The 17,608-nt window shown below is 42.5% G+C and overlaps 1 protein-coding gene across 2 annotated transcripts in view; it reads right to left on the bottom strand.

Annotated features, from left to right (window-relative positions):
- The window catches only part of CTPS1 (CTP synthase 1), a 70,619-nt gene that overhangs the window by 23,669 nt on the left and 29,342 nt on the right, over window positions 1–17,608 (bottom strand). For both annotated transcript variants that reach the window (XM_040424303.1, XM_040424304.1), the window contains exons 9-13: window positions 14,039–14,171; window positions 11,022–11,110; window positions 7,194–7,288; window positions 7,039–7,101; window positions 6,772–6,815 (exon numbers count right to left, since the gene is read on the bottom strand). In XM_040424303.1, coding sequence (XP_040280237.1) covers window positions 6,772–6,815; window positions 7,039–7,101; window positions 7,194–7,288; window positions 11,022–11,110; window positions 14,039–14,171 — 424 coding nt within the window. The remainder of the gene's footprint in view (window positions 1–6,771; window positions 6,816–7,038; window positions 7,102–7,193; window positions 7,289–11,021; window positions 11,111–14,038; window positions 14,172–17,608) is intronic.

Below are 17,608 nucleotides of genomic sequence, written 5' to 3'. Positions count from 1 at the left end.
AACCGTTCCAATTCTTGTCCGTTTTGCGGACAAGAATAGGCAGTTATATCCATGACTGTCCGTGCCGTTCCGCAAATTGCGGAACACCATCCGTGTTTTGCGGATCCGCAATTTGCAGACCGCAAAACACACAACGGTCGTGTGCATGAGGCCTAAATAGAAGACTCAGTCCTAGTCCACACTTCAGTGATTTCCATCAGTGATTTTTAAACCAAAACCAGGAATGGAGCCTCCATTGATGAGGTAGAATGGAAAGATCTGAACTTGTTCTGTGTTTTGGACCCACACCTTGTTTTGACTGAAAATCACTAGCCAAACACTGAAGTGTGAACTAGGCCTTATACGTAACTAGCCCCATTAAGTACATTTATGCAGATTTCCTTTATTTACTAGGATCTGCAGAAACTATTTCACCTGGCAGCAGTTTGTTCCCTTATCCTCACTAAAAGGAACAAGTATGCTTTGTATAAAATTTCCCAATTTCGATAACATTCACCATGAAAAACAGGCATTTAACCCGTAGAGGACCGGCGCCGTACATGTATGGCGCAGATGTCTGTGACTTAAGGAACAGCGCTGTGATTGGGTGGGTGCAGGAGATGCACCCGCCCGATCAGCGGCAGGAGTCCGGCAGTCAGTGATAGCCAGACCCCTGCTGCATGCGCCGGCATCAGTGAAATCACCGATGCCGGCGCATTAATCCTTGCTGTGCCGCGGTTAGCGCTGACCATGGCACATGCGGTGTCCTTCCGGGTATCGGAGCTGCCATCGGGTCCCCGTGCTGCTGTGACGGGGACCTGATGGCATGGAAGGCAGCACGATGCCTTGCTTAGGTATCATGGCTACCTTCCGGGAGAGCCTGTGAGATTCAGCCCCCTGGATCTCACAGGCAGGAAGGCTGTAAGTGTATTACAGTATGTATAACACTTACAGGCAATGCATGACAATACAAAAGTATTGTAATGCATTGTAAAGGGGATCAGACACCCAAAAGTCCCAGAGTGGGACAAAAAATAAAGTAAAAAAAAAGTTTTAAAAAAATAAAGTTTTCCCCATTTTTTTAAAAAAGTTTCAAGTAAAAATAAATAAATAAAAAATAAATAACCTTTTGCCAAAATAAAGGGGAAAAAAAAATAGGGGGAAGAAGAAAAGTACACATTAGGTATCGCCGCATCCGTATCGACTGGCTCTATAAAACTATCACATGACCTAACCTCTCAGGTGAACACCGTAAAAAAAAAAAAAAAAAACACCTGTGCTAAAAAAAACATTTTTTGGTCACCTTACATCACTAAAAGTGAAAAACCAAGCGATCAAAAAGGCGTATACCCCCCAAAATAGTACCAATCTAACCGTCACTTCATCCCGCAAAAAAATGAGCACCTACCTAAGACAATCGCCCAAAAAATAAAAAATCTATGGCTCAGAAATGGAGACACTAAAACATCGTTTTTTTTGTTTAAAAAATGCTGTTATTGTGTAAAACTTAAGTTAAAAAAAGTATATGTATTAGGTATTGCCGTGTACATAACAACCTGCTCTATAAAAATATCACATGATCTAACCCCTCAGGTGACCACCGTAAAAAAATAAAAATACGGTGTCAAAAAAGCAATTTTTTTGTCACCTTACATAACAAAATGTGTAATAGCAATCAATCAAAAAGTCATATGCACCCCAAAATAGTGCCAATCAAACAGTCATCTCATCCCGCAAAAATCATACCCTACCTATGACAATTGCCCAAAAACTGAAAAAAACTACGGCTTTCAGAATATGGAGACACAAAAAAAATCACTTTTGGTATTGTCGCATCCGTAACAACCTGTTCTATAAAAATACCACATGATCTAACCTGTCAGATGAACATTGTAAATAACAAAAAATAAAAATGGTGCCAAAACAGCTATTTCTTGTTACCTTGCCTCACAAAAAGTGTAATATAGAGCAACCAAAAATCATATGTACTCTAAAAAACTACCAACAAAACTGCCACCTTATCCCCTAGTTTCCAAAATGGGGTCACTTTTTTGGAGTTTCTACTCTAGGGGTGCATCAGGGGGACTTCAAAAAACCAGTGCAGCAAAATCTGCCTTCCAAAAACCATATGGCATTCCTTTCCTTCTGCGCCCTGCCGTGTGCCCGTACAGCAGTTTACGACCACATATGGGGCGTTTCTGTAAACTACAGAATCATGGCTCTAAATATTGAGTTTTGTTTGGCTGTTAACCCTTGCTTTGTAACTGGAAAAAATGTATTAAAATTCTGAAATTTCATCTCTATTTTCCATTAATTCTTGTGGAACACCTAAAGGGTTAACAACATTTGTAAAATCAGTTTTGAATACCTTGAGGGGTGTAGTTTCAAAAACGGGGTCATTTTTGGGTGGTTTCTATTATGTAAGCCTCACAAAGTGACTTCAGACCTGAACTGGTCCTTAAAAAGTGGGATTTGGAAACTTTTTTAAAAAAAATCAAGATTTGCTCCTAAACTTCTAAGCCTTGTAACATCCCCAAAAAATAAAATGGCATTCACAAAATGATCTAAACATGTAGTAGACATATGGGAAATGTAAAGTAATAACTATTTTTGGAGGTATTACTATCTATTATAAAAGTAGAGAATTTGAAATTTGCTAATTTTTCCCAAATATTAGTGTAAATTTGGCATTTTTTTTTTTATAAATAAAAATACAGTTTATCACTCAATTTTACCACTGTCATGAAGTACAATATATGACGAGAAAACAGTCTCAGAATGGCCTGGATAAGTAAAAGCGTTTTAAAGTTATCGCAACATAAAGTGACATGTCAGATTTGCAAAAAATGGCCTGGTCCTTAACCGCCTCCGGACCGCCTAACGCAGATTCACGTTCCGGAGGCGGCAGCCCTGCGCAGAGTCACGCATATATGCGTCATCTCGCGCGAGCCGAGATTTCCTGTGAACGCGCGCTCACAGGAACGGAAGGTAAGAGAGTGGATCTCCAGCCTGCCAGCGGCGATCGTTCGCTGGCAGGCTGGAGATGTGATTTTTTTAACCCCTAACAGGTATATTAGACGCTGTTTTGATAACAGTGGTGGTCCCCTTTGTTTGGATCGACCACCAGAGGACACAGGTAGCTCAGTAATATGTTGCACCAAGCACCACTACACTACACCCCCCCCCCCCCTGTCACTTATTAACCCCTTATTCACCCTTGATCACCCCTGATCACCCCATATAGACTCCCTGATCACCCCCCAGTCATTGATTACCCCCCTGTCAAGCTCCATTCAGATGTCCGCATGATTTTTACGGATCCACTGATAGATGGATCGGATCCGCAAAACGCATACGGACGTCTGAATGGAGCCTTCCGGGGGGGGGGGGGGGGGGGGGTGATCACCCCATATAGACTCCCTGATCACCCCCCTGTCATTGATCACCCCCCCTGTCAGGCTGCATTCAGATGTCTGTATGATTTTTACGGATCCACGGATACATGGATCGGATACACAAAACACATACGGACATCTGAATGGAGCCTTATAGGGGGGTGATCAATAACAGGGGGGTGATCACCCCATATAGATTCCCTGATCACCCCCCTGTCATTGATCACCCCCCTGTAAGGCTCCATTCAGACATTTTTTTGGCCCAAGTTAGCGGAAATTTATTTTTTTTTCTTAGAAAGTCCACTAACTTGTGTCAAAAAATAAAATCTCACATGAACTCACCATACCCCTCACAGAATCCAAATGCGTAAAAATTTTTAGACATTTATATTCCAGACTTCTTCTCACGCTTTAGGGCCCCTAGAATGCCAGGGCAGTATAAATACCCCACATGTGACCCCATTTCGGAAAGAAGACACCCCCAGGTATTCCGTGAGGGGCATATTGAGTCCATGAAAGATTGAAATTTTTGTCCCAAGTTAGCGGAAAGGGAGACTGTGAGAAAAAAAAAAAAAAAAAAATCAATTTCCGCTAACTTGTGCCAAAAAAAAAAAAAATTTCTATGAACTCGCCATGCCCCTCATTGAATACCTTGGGGTGTCTTCTTTCCAAAATGGGGTCACATGTGGGGAATTTATACTGCCCTGGCATTTTAGGGGCCCTAAAGCGTGAGAAGAAGTCTGGGATCCAAATGTCTAAAAATGCCCTCATAATATATGTAAAAAGACACCCCAAAACACATTGCCCAACTTCTCCTGAATACGGCGATACCACATGTGTGACACTTTTTTGCAGCCTAGGTGGGCAAAGGGGCCCACATTCCAAAGAGCACCTTTAGGATTTCACAGGTCATTTACCTACTTACCACACATTAGGGCCCCTGGAAAATGCCAGGGCAGTATAACTACCCCACAAGTGACCCCATTTTGGAAAGAAGACACCCCAAGGTATTCCGTGAGGGGCATGGCGAGTTCCTAGAATTTTTTATTTTTTGTCACAAGTTAGTGGAAAATGATGATTTTTTATTTATTTTTTTTCTTACAAAGGATGTCGTTTTTTTTGCAAAATTTTACAACTGAAAGTGAAAAGTGTCTTTTTTTGCAAAAAAATCGTTAAATTTCGATTAATAACAAAAAAAAGTTAAAATGTCAGCAGCAATGAAATACCACCAAATGAAAGCTCTATTAGTGAGAAGAAAAGGAGGTAAAATTCATTTGGGTGGTAAGTTGCATGACCGAGCAATAAATGGTGAAAGTAGTGTAGGTCAGAAGTGTAAAAAGTGGCCTGGTCTTTCAGGGTGTTTAAGCTATGGGGGCTGAGGTGGTTAAGGTGAAAAATGGCAGGGTCCTGAAGGGGTTAAAGAGTTTGTTTCATAAAAACAAACCCTATTAACACAGAAACCAGCACAGCAATCAGCTGTTTGTCACAAGTCTGGTTACTCTAAGCTGCATCTGATTTTCCCTTCAGTGGCTGCTGTATGAACAAGGCAGAGATGCTCTTACAGACTTGTCAGCCTTCCATGAGCTAATGCATAAACTACCTGCTATGATGTATTTTCTACACTGCATACATTGAAGAGGATATTCTGCTCCCTTGTCTCTGTAACACAGCTCATATGCAGCATTGGAGCATTAGGCTAGGTCTACACAACAACATTTGTCGCGTGACATTTTGTTGCACCAATGTCGCGCGACAATTTTTATAATGGCAGTCTATGGAACATGCTGCGACTGCGATGCAACGGTCGCAGAAAATCCATTCGAGGCTTTTTCTGCTACTGTCGCGTCGCAGTATGTCACATTTTGCAGTGCGACACCCTAGACTGCCATTATAAAAATTTGTTCTGTAGACCTAGCCTTATACTGTAGCTGTGAACCCAGCAATGGGTTGAGACAGAGAAATTACTAAAGGAGCTCCAGTGTTTGTGTGCCTGTACCTGTAGTAACTCCCTCCTCCACTCTTCATAGATTTCCATGGGCAGCATGAAACCTGATCTTTCAAATCCATCTAAAATTTACTTTTACTATTGAAATGCAAAATTTGTATAAAGTACAGTTCCCATGTAAAGAAATATACAGTGCTGCCCATAATTATTCATATCCCTGGCAAATTTTGACTTAGTTACTTTTATTCAACCAGCAAGTAATTTTTTACCTTTGCAAAAGCTCATCTGGACAAAGAAGACGACTTCTGGTCTTCTGTGTTATGGTCAGATGAAACAAAAATTGAATTGTTTGGTCACAATGATATTTCCTTCATTTGGGGTAAAAAATGAGAAGCCTTCAACCCAAAGAGCACCATCCCCACTGTCAACCATGGTGGTGGGAACTGAATGCCTTGGGGGTGTTTTTCAGCCAATGGACCAGGGAACCTAATCACAGTAAGGGTCCATTCACACGTCCGTAAGTGTTTTGCAGATCTGCAAATTGCGGTCCGCAAAACACGGACACCTGCAATGTGCGATCCGCAATTTGCGGATCCACACATCAGACACTATAATAGAAAATGCCTTTTCTGGTCCGCAATAGCGGACAAGAATAGGACATGTTCTATTTTTTCCAGGAACGAAATTGCGGATCCCGAAAAAACGGATGCGGATCCAGGAAATGTGGATTTGCATCCGTTCCAGCCCCATTGAAAGTGAATGGGTCCGCAAATTGCGGAACGAATGCGGACCCAAATTACGGACGTGTGAATGGACCCTAAACGGCACAATGAAAAAAGAGCAATACATGAGGATTCTCAACGACAACATCAGGCAGTCTGCAGAGAAACTTGGCCTTGGGCACCAGTGGACATTTCAGCATGACAATGACCCAAAAGACACAGCAAAAGTGGTGAAGAAATGGTTAGCAGACAACAACATTAATGTTTTGGAGTGGCCCAGCCAGAGTTCAGACTTGAATCCAATTGAGAATCTGTGGAGGGAGCTAAAGATCAGGGTGATGGCAAGAAGACCCTCCAACCTGAAAGATTTGGAGCTCATTGCTAAAGATGAAAGGACAAAAATACCTGTGGAGACATGCAAAAAGCTGGTCTGCAATTATAGGAAGCGTTTGATTGCTGTAATAGCCAATAAAGGCTTTTCTATTGATTATTGAGAAGGGTATGAATAGTTTTGGACTGGACACTTTGCTAAAATGTAAATAAAAGCTGAGAATTTTTTTTTTTCCACAATAATGCCTCTTGTACATAGTCTTATTATCTTTTGGGAGACACCTATGTCATTTCCCATTCAAAAATTACTTGCTGGTTGAATAAAAGTAACTTTAAGTCAAAATTTGCCAGGGGTATGAATAATTATGGGCAGCACTGTATTATCAGACTTCATACTTACTACTGGATGACTGGTTTGGGGATTAAACTCTGTAGAATTGGCATCTGTTTAAGAAAAATATATGTAAAATTACTGGAGAAATGGTACCCCAGACATCTGTATTTATTCACATCCATAATAATAGTCATGTTCTCCATTTAAGACTATGTGGATATCTTGTTCTATAAAATGGCCATCTACCCCCTACCCATTCAAAGGCAAACAAGAGAAGCAATACAACAAATGTATCACTAACATATTACTTTGTGTTGAAAGAAATAAATTTACCTTTCCAGCCGAGTATGTCTCTGGCAAATTCAACTACTGCCAACTGCATCCCCAGACACACTCCTGCAAGAAGACATTGTGCCATGAAACCACAGGAGGACTATCATGACTTGGAAGTTGCCTGTTCTCTAAATTTTCAAGTCTAGATTGCTCACCTAAAAAAGGCTTCTTCTGTTTGCGTGCCCAGTTTATAGCCTGGATTTTGCCCTCTGTTCCTCGTACACCAAATCCTCCAGGAACCAGAATACCACTAAAGGAAAGACAAGAATATTAGTAGCAACAGATGTCAGCAGGTACTGTTTATTTTGGTGGGATCCACCAGCAATCTTTATTTAAACTCGAATTATTGAACGTCAGAACTTATTATCATGGTAATTATCATGAGTGGAATAACATTCAGATAACATAATAAAATGAGATACAAATCCAAAGAAATAGAAACTTCTCAGTTGCAAACAAAGAACTGAAGTAGTCAGGGCAATTGGTGGGTACACCATCAAGGAGGATGAGCACCATGCACCTTCATGAATTTCTGTAGGCATCCTCTATTTTCAAACCCAACCATGGGGACTGGGAACTTGAAGTAGCCCTGGAAAAATCCTAAAAGTGGCCCCCATGTTGTTGTAGGTGGTTCCAAATTGATAGAAGGCCTGGCAACACAAGTAGGCATGGCTAATGCAAATAGATGGGACCGACACAAGTGGAAAAGGGGGTGGGTCAGCAAAACTGTAGTGTAGCACAAAATACCACAGTGCAGCACTAGAAACTGTCCCAGAAGCTGTTCCTCTGTGGTGGCCATCAACAGCTGCATGGTCTAGCCTCCTCCAGTTGTCTCTAAGATATAGAGCCATCAGCAACTATGCCTTGCGGCAGTATTCATCACGAGGACAGCCATATAATTGAATTCAGGTTTGCCACCGCCAGATACAGGAGTACCTGATGCTCCCAGTATTAATTACTGTTGAGAGCATCAGATCATTATTTACTTGGCAAGCAGGGCAGAGCCCTGGGCATCAGCCCACCGTTAAATTTCCCTGTAGAGTCTATGGCCAGCCCAGATCCGAACACAATATTTTCATAAGGGATGATATGATTAACTAAAGTCTCTACTTAGATCGGGTAGGAGGATGGATTCCCAGCCATAGCAAAGCTATTGCCTTCCAGGCTAAGAACAGCGTCTCTCTAAGAAAGGTTCTACTATAGTGGGGCCAGTTGTTTTTTTGGGTAAAAGACCAAGTGAAGAAATTTCAGGGGTAAATGGCACTGGCTGAGATATAACATCAGAAACTCCCTTCAAAATGAGTGGAGATAGGTGCAGTCCCACAACAAGTAACGAAAGTTAGCTTCTGGCTCTTGACATCTATGGCAGTTAATACAATAGACGCCCCATTCTATAAAGCGGGGGTAAAGGTAACTACATGTAAAATACTTAAGTGAATCAGCCTGTTAGACTGACCAATATGCAATAGGGACGCCAGTGCTTCCGCTTTTAGAGAAGATATTGAATCCCTCCATTTAGACTCCATGGGACATGGAAAGGTGGTTAACCTAGATTCTATCAGGTAAGTATATAAAGTATGTAAAGTTGGATTTGGATGAAAAGATAACACTGAGCCACATAGCTCACAGTAGATATCCCATGGGCCATGGCCCCTCCAGTACTCAGCCCCTTTTAAGTTTATTATGTCAGGGAACATTAAATTATCCAACAATATAATAGCATCAGTATATCCTTATTTTGTACATGCCTATATTAACCCCTTCCCGACTGCCATACGGCTATATACGTGCTATTTGCACATGCCTCGTGCAGCTGATCAGCGCTGGAATTAAAGCTCCTGCAATCTAGCAGGAGCAGTTCGGGTCCTGGCTGACAGACGCAGCAGGGACCCCGAGGAGAAGATAGGAGCAGTTTACTACCGCTTCTGTGCTGATAGGAGGACAGCGCTGCACGAGTGCAGGGGGAAGGAAGCGGCGGGGGTGTTTAGAGCAGCGGCAGTAACAGAGCTGCAGGGTCTAAGGAGACCGCGATCAGCTCTGCCTGAGTGTCATTCCCCCTCAGGGGGCTGTTTCCTGTGGATGCCCCAGTTACAGTGGAAACTGTGAAAGGTCTTTTAATGACCTCCGGGGGACAGATTATGTGTCAAAAAATGTTTTAAATATAAGTTAAAAAATAATAAAAAATACAAATAAAATAAAAATAATGTTAAAAGGCCGTGGCTAACAGAAACTGTCACCATAGTTGCCCCGTTCTCTCAAACACGTTATATATGAAAACGATCGTAACAAAATAGGTAACCCATTGCAATAATTAATTTTTGTGTGAGTTTTTATATTTAAGAAATAAAAAGCTATAATTAAAAAACTTATTTTTAATTTGGAGGAAAAAAGCAGTTTTCCTCCAAATTAAAAAAAGATGATAAAAACCTCCAAAAAAAATAAATTCTAATAAAAAGGAGTTCTAAGATATTCAGGCCTTTTTGGGCCCAGTCATGAAAGGGTTAACTCACCCTCATGTGTGCTCATGGGCCTGTATATACCTCCCGTAGCCAATATGAAGTTCTATAGATGGCTATCGAGTTTGTATCTAATTATTCTGAAGCTAAAATGTTATATATGGGAGACCTAAATGTGTTATTAGATCCTGCACTAACTAAGTTCAGGGCAAATGCTCCTATGAGCCATTCATGCTCCCTAATCTCTGCATTGTCTTATAGGGATAGGGATGGGGTAGGTGGATATCTGGTGGGAGTGTTATTCACTCCCACTAGGTGGGCCTGGTCTCAGATTGATAATCTATTTGGTACGCCTTTGACATATTAACTATCACTAGTGTATAACGTGGCACTGCTGGGGCTGGTATCGCTAGATTACGTATTCGCCCTTTTTGGGTATCACTACTAGGTCCCATATTCCTGACCAACAAAATGTTTTCCTGGAGATGCATGATTGAGTCTGATGATCTATTATGCTTGGACACGCTGAAAGTCTATTTACGATGCTGCCTTAAAGAGGACCTTTCAGGGGTCCGAACATTGTAAGATAACTATCTGGACATGTAGAACGGCGCTGAGGGATCTCACTGCACTTATTATCCCTGGGCGCCGCTCCGTTCTCCCGCTGTGGCCCTGTTACCTTCTCCCGCGCTGTATGGTAATTGCTACTATCGGTTCACCAGGGAGGAGTCTGCCCTGTTTCTCCCTGGGCAACTCCTTCTCCCTGGCTGTAGCGCTGTCCAATCTCAGCGCAGAGCTCACAGCTGTGAGCTCTGCACTGCGATTGGACAGCGCTACAGCCAGGGAGAAGGAACGCCCAGGGAGAAACAGGGCAGACTCCTCCCTGGTTTACGAAGTTGGCATGCCCAAAATTTATCTACCTTCCGGATCTACAACTGTTCTGGTTGCCTCCCAGCATACAGCTCATTGGACCAAGAAAGGTACATACGGGGAGTAGAAAGTGTAATAGGTAGGCCTAGCCTATTGCACTCAGTTTCAGCTTTGACAATGTCGGGAGTCAAATGAGTCTCTTGTACATAGAGGATGTGAGGGTTGTATCTGCGTATATGAGAGAAAAAAGCCATATGTTTGTTGAGACCTCTCAGTCCCAAAAAGGTTCCAAGACATAACAGTTAGGGTAGCCATACTGAGGGATAGGCAATTGGTGTAAAGGATCTGAACCATATCTCATGTTCAGGTACAAGGAAAAGAAATGGCCAAAGGAGAAAAGCCAGCGCCAAAGGACTGTGCACTCGAGCCCTAACATTTCCTTCTTTAAGATTAATTTGTCGTTGTGGCTTTGCCACACCTCTATTAGAAAAGTGGCGAGGACAGCGAAAAAGGGGAGATGCGACAATTTTTTTTAAAAGTCACTGTTAAAAAGTTGCAGTTGCAACTTTAACGCCACTTTTCAGGCGTAAGGTAATGATAAAGCCCCACCCATAACTTCCTTGCTGGATCCAAAATGAATTTCTTGATTTTTCTTACTCTGAGCTGCAGAGCTTCTGCCAGGCTTCATGGTACCGCACGGGCTCCTGCTGCAGAGTGCTGGGCTCCAAATCAGCAGAGTCTATATACTGCCAAAATAAACGTAAAACAGCTTACTGAACAATGAGAATAAGCACACTCTAATTAATAAGACTACATCATTAACGTGTCCATGAACACGAGACAAAACTTGGCGAACCTGGCAGAATAGGCCAACAATAGCGTGTGAGTGTTTGATTGACAGTTATCTGATGTGTATGTCCATCTTTACTCACACCAGGGTGTCTGTAGGGTGGTAATTTTTATTTACAATTGGTCACTAGGACCATTAATGTCCCTAGGTTGACACGTGTTACTAGATATAAAATTTAACATTTATTCCTTGTCCTTAAAATAACTAGAACTCTACAATTAAAATAATCAGCTATGCCTGCTTTGTATGTATTGATAGTCACAGTCTGTCTGATTGTTAGGTGAATCCACTAGGGGGCACTCATCGCTTGTAGCTGTTTTGTCTCACTTTCCTTTTATGGCATCATAGTGCTCAGTTAGTGCGCTCTGTTATTTTCACAGTGCGCTACTTCCTAACAGCAAATGTCCTCGTGGGATACACTACTTGTACTGATATTTCTACTGGACCTCTATCTTAGCTAGGCATGCGCTGGCTAAAACACACTAATAACACTTTCTGCCCCCCGACATGTTTCGCCAAACATTTGGCGTCTTCAGGGGTTTGGGCAGTGAAGTGTGTGTTGGGGGCAGGGCCAACCTTATAAAACCTCCCTGTGAGCGTAACAGTTCTGTTATCCAATGTGTGTCTCTGTTACTGTGAACCAGGACAATCGACCAATCCTAGTGTGTCTACCAATTAAGGTTCAATAGCAGCTCCTCCCAGTACCTCATTGACCAATGAGCATTCATCTGCGCTGTCTATGTTGCGCTGACACTTAGTACAAATTGCTGGTATTATTGATTAGTTGCGCATGACCGGGCACTTAGTTGCTGACTAATATTAGTCATATATGTGCGCGCACTTCCGCTCTTGATGACGTATGGGCTGTGCGACTGTCGCATATTTGCGCATGTCATATGACTTAGTCTTTTCTCTTTCCGATCTTGGGATGTACTGCGTCTGCTCAAGATGATAGAGCAGGTATCTCGGGTGTCTATTGCGCATGCGTAGGACTCAATTTCTAGCTGTCAACCTAGGGACATTAATGGTCCTAGTGACAAATTGTAAATAAAATGTATGTAAAGTCCCAACACGTGTTAGGGAGCTATATGCAAAGTGATGTAGGGTGGTAACGACTCTCCAGCTAGACAGGCAGAACGACTATCTAAAATGTATTGACTTTATTATACATGAATAATGACATAAAATAACAGCAATGCCAAGGTATAGTCTCAGGACTATATAGTGTAATCAGGAATTTGACCAACCCTAAGGCCAGGTTCACATGTGCGCTGTGAACTCCGGCAGAGGAACAGACTGCCGGAATTCACTGTATATGGCGTACATGCTGGACAAAAAAAAATAACGCAGCATTTTTTGTTCATCCGAAAGCCAACATAGATGCCGGAAAGCGGCCAGATCCCATTACAGTGAATGGGGATCCGGCAGTGCACAGTGGTATCAGGCTATGCTGGATACGTGAACTCCAGCAGTCTGCTCCTCCACCGGAACAGACTTCCAGAGTTCACAACGCAGACGCGAACCCGGCCTTAGACTGATTATTTTGCTGTGCCCGAGGTGGAGTTTCAATGAATTCGAAGGAAATGACAAATAGTGTCAAGCATTTCATATACCAGTAGTTCAGGCGAGTCAGTGGGCATTTTACACTAAAATCCCATCAAATTGGTTGTTTCTTAAAAACAAAACTTTATGCCTACTCAAAGAGGACTTGTGAGGTCTCCTGACAGGTCTGTTTTAGTAGCAACTTGCTTTCTCCATGTCATAACAATACTGGAGCATCAATTGTTTCGACTCTACATTGTGCCATTCCTGTATTATTCCTTCTAGAAGTTCTGAATGAATTGCCAGCAGTTTGCAATAAAGCTCCATCAAGGTGTTACTAGTTGAGGGTATGTCCCTGCACCGTCTAAAACTGACAGCACTGATTGGATAATGTCAGCCTGGGCAGGAACACCCCCAACTGGTAGCACCCTTCTGGACTTTTTATTTTTTGCAGACTTCTGTCACAAATTCAGAATTATTGCTTAGGGAATGCAGGCATTCAGTTTGTGGTGTTCACCGTGCAGCATAAATAACCTGTTACGAGAAGTCTATGGTTTATTTTGTGTGTTGCCACATTCCAAAAGCTTTTTTGCAGGAAAAGATGTCGTTTTCATTGTACTATTTTGGGGTATATGTGACTTCTCAACCAACTTATTTTTGGGGGATAGAATGCCATCTCCATCAGTCCCATAGATATGAATGGAGCAGCAGTGTGCATGCTTAACCTACCACTCCATAAGACTAGTCAGTGGCGGGCCAAGCAGTCGGACCTCCATTGATTCCAGTCACGGTATTCCCTATCCAGTGGATAGAGGAAGATTTGTTCTAACTAAAATAACCTTTTACTTGTACATTCACACGGAATGAATAATACTACAGAAAAGTCTGCTGTGGATTTTCCACAGATCAGAGGCAAAAAAAGGCAAGAATTATATGTGGTTTTTGCCACTGAAACGGCAGTGGATTACACCCTCTACATTGCAAAAGGTGAAATCCACAGTGGAGATCTGCAGCATAAATAGACATGCTGCACATTTCAAATGCACACGGCAGGTCAATTTATGCTGCAGATATTCTATTCATCCATTTTGCTGGGACTGTACAACGCTGTAGATTTGCCATGTTTATGCTGTGTGTCAAACCCACCCTAAGAGTACCTGTGCGGATCATGCTTGGGGTTTCCTGGGACTTTTACCACTTGTGCAGTTAGCCTAAAGGCTTCAAGCTTTAAAGAAATAAAAATAAAATGACGTACAAGTGCTGTACAATGATGATGGTTTACCTTGATTTCCAAGCGGTGGTTTATAGCTAAAGCAGAATGCTCTAGAGCTTTGATAACAGATGCATAGGAATCTGAAAATTTGATGTACTTTCCTACCAAAGCAATACTGCAGGACTCCAGCAGACGATCATACCTGCATCAATAGAACACATGTGCCCTTAATTCAGACAGAATGGATAAAAGGAATACAAACTCTACTCTTGTCATATAAACAAGGCTGACATATAATTTTTATAAATACTGAAAAAGAACTTAAGTGTGCAAGAAAATGATTACACTTACCGGTAATCAGATTTTCCAGACCCCACGACAGCACCACAGAGAGAGGATACGCCCCCAGGGACAGGAAACCTACAGATTAAAAAGGTGGAGACTCTTCCCCTTCAGTGGATTTCAGAGCAAGAGAGGGACTCCTACCCTAGTTAATCATATACCAAACAAAAACATACTTTTTTTTTTGCCACACCCAGTGCTTATAAGAAGGCATAAAAGTAAGAACCCAGTGAGGGAATATGGAAGGGTGCTGTCGTGGGGTCTGGAAAATCCAATTACCGGTAATTGTAATCATTTTTCCCTTCACCCACGACAGCACCACAGAGAGAATTACAAAGAAGAGCATCCTTCCTTAGAGAGGGACCACTGCTTGCAGGACCTTTCTACCAAAGGATAGACCAGAGGAAGAGTTGAGATCCAAACGATAGTGCCGGAAAAATGTAGAGGGAGAGGACCACGTGGCAGCTCTACAGATTAGTTCAATAGTTGCACAAGTTCTCTCCGCCCAAGAAGTCGAGACAGAACGAGTAGAATGAGCCTTCATCGAGATTGAAGGAGACAGACCAGCCTTCAAGTCAGCTTGAGATATACCAAGTCTAATCCATCTAGACAAGGAACTTTTGGTAGCCTTCTTACCCTTATTTAGCCCAGAGAAGAGGACAAACAAGGCTGAAGACTTTCGCCAACCCGCTGTAGATTTAAGATAATGCAATAAACATTGTCTCACATCCAATGTATGAAATTCTCTTTCTTTTCGGGTTTTAGGATTTCCACAGAAAGGGGGAAGCACTATCTCCTGGGACCTATGAAATTGGGAGGAGACTTTAGGTAAGGCCGGGTCAGGTTGGCTAACGACTCTATCCTCCAGAATAGTAGGAGCGAGGATTTTTGGAAATCGCATGTAAGAGGGAACTTTTGGGGGTATAAACCGGAGCAATCCTATCCGCTGCTCTAAAAAAATCTTACTACCCATGGATCTGAGGCAAAGTTTTTCTCAAAAAGCATCAAAAGGACAGAAACCTGCACCTTTAATGTACTTTTAGCTAATCCTAAAGTCAGCCCTTTTTGAAGAAATTCCAGAATATGGGAAGTAGGTCACGGAATCAGGCAGACTGTCAGGATAAATTTTACAAAATGCTATAAAGTTCCTCCATACCCTAGCATAAATAGAGATCGTCACAGGTTTTTTACTCTTAAGTGTTGCAATCAGCTCCTGTAAAAAACCCTTTTTTGCTAATAGGTTCCTTTCAAATTCCATACTGTTAAATGCAGACCCTTTACTGCTGGATGGTAAACAGGATCCTGGGACAGCAGATCCGGGATCTCTAGAAGTATCCATGGATCGGACAATGACATTATTCTGAGAGGAGTAAACCATGCTCTTTTCGGCCAGAAGGGAGCGATTAGAATTACTCTCACCCTGTCCTTTCTGATCTTCTTCAGTATCAATCGAAGTAACTGGAATGTGGGAAAGGCATAAGCTAGAGTGAAGTCCCATTTCAGGAGAAGGGCGTCCACCCCATAAGGGGATTCCCTTGGATCTAAGGAACAAAATAGATCTACTTTCTTGTTTTGACGGGAGGCGAACAGGTCTATCACAGGAATGCTCCATCATTTTGTGATCATGGAAAAAACGGATTTGTTTAAAAACCATTCCCCCTGCCTTAGAGGATACCTGCTCAGGAAGTCTGCCAGAATATTTTCTTTTCCTTTTATATGTAGTGCCGAGATTGATCTGCCCCTCCAATTTTTCAACAAACGATTTGCTTCCAACCAGAGGGAGACTGACTTTGTCCCCCCTAGTGATTTACATAGGCTACCACCGTCTGATTGGACTCTGACATGGCCTGAACCTATTAGGGACTGAGAAGCTTTTATCGCCAATCTTACAGCCAAGAGTTCTTTTCTGTTGGAGGAAAAGCGCTGTGACCACTGACCTTAAAAACTATAACCCCAGACATGAGCCGCCCACCCCCAGGGGCTTGCATCAATAGTTAGGACTATAGGAACCGGATAGGTCCATGGGACACCCAGTATCAAATTCTGTCTGTCCTCCCACCAGGCTAGACTTCTCATTGTCGTGATCAAGATTTGCAGCCGGACCTCTAGGATTCCCTTGCTCTTTTTGAAGGCCGTCAATACTTCCATCTGTAATTGTTGAGAGTGCAGTTGAGCCCATTCAACCGCTGGAATGCAGGATACTAGAGACCCCAGGATCGAAATCACCTTCCGAATCGTCAGGGTGGGAGATGCTAAGGATTTTATTTGACTGAAAATTTTGCTCATCTTTTCCTCCGGCAAAAATACTTTGAGATTCTTGAATTAGGCCAAGAAATCTCTGACACTTTTCCGGCTTTGGTCTGGACTTTTTGTCGTTGACAATCTAACCCAATTCCTGAAAAGTGTTCACCACCATCTGAACTACTTCCCTGCAACTGCGAAGGGATTTTGCAATTATTAAGAAGTTGTCCAGATACGGTACTAACGTCACATTTTTCAGTCTTATGAAGGACACCATTTCCGCTACCACCTTGGTAAAGATCCTTGAGGCCATGGACAGACCAAGAGGTAATGCCTGAAATTGGAATTGCTGCAGTTGACCCTCCATAATTTCCTTTTTTATGGGGAAGGACCCTTTTACAGCACAATTTTTTGTAGTTACAAATCTTTGAGGCGGCAAGGTGTGAAATTCTGGTATCAGGCCGTGATGAATAACTTCCAAAACCTATGGCCCTGCTACTTTTTCCCATGCAGAGAGGAAAAACCTTAGCCTTCCTCCCACCTTTGGCTTGGCGTCATTGTTGGGACGTTTTTTTATTTGACGAGGAAGAGTTTCCAAAGAGGAAACCTTTCCCTGCCAAATTTCTGGACCTGTATCTCCTCTGGTCCTCATCTCTAAACTGCCTCCTTCCCGTGTTTCCTCATGAGGACCGAAAGGACAGTCTAGGCCTAAAAGAAGAAAATGCGGAAGGATTAGGGGGAGGAATCTTTTCTTCCTATCCGCCCCCTTATCTAACAGATCATCTAGATATGGGCCAAAAAGAAATTCACCCTGACAGGGAATACCGCATAACTTTTGTTTTGAGGCCACATCTCCTCCACTCTAATTCTTAAGCCAAAGGGCTCTACGAGCAGAGTTAGTAAGGGATGAAGCCTGAGCGCCAAGCCTAACCGCATCTACAGAGGCATCCGCCAGAAAGTCAGCAGCTTTTTTGCAAGGTGTGCAGGGAAGATAGAATTTGCTCCCTGGGACACCTCTCCTTCAACTGAACCTCTAACTATTCTAGCCCTAAAGCT

This window comes from Bufo bufo, chromosome 3 (genome assembly GCF_905171765.1).
Source record: "Bufo bufo chromosome 3, aBufBuf1.1, whole genome shotgun sequence".
In the NCBI taxonomy this organism is placed as follows: domain Eukaryota; kingdom Metazoa; phylum Chordata; class Amphibia; order Anura; family Bufonidae; genus Bufo; species Bufo bufo.
This window is presented reverse-complemented; position numbering and strand designations above follow the sequence as displayed.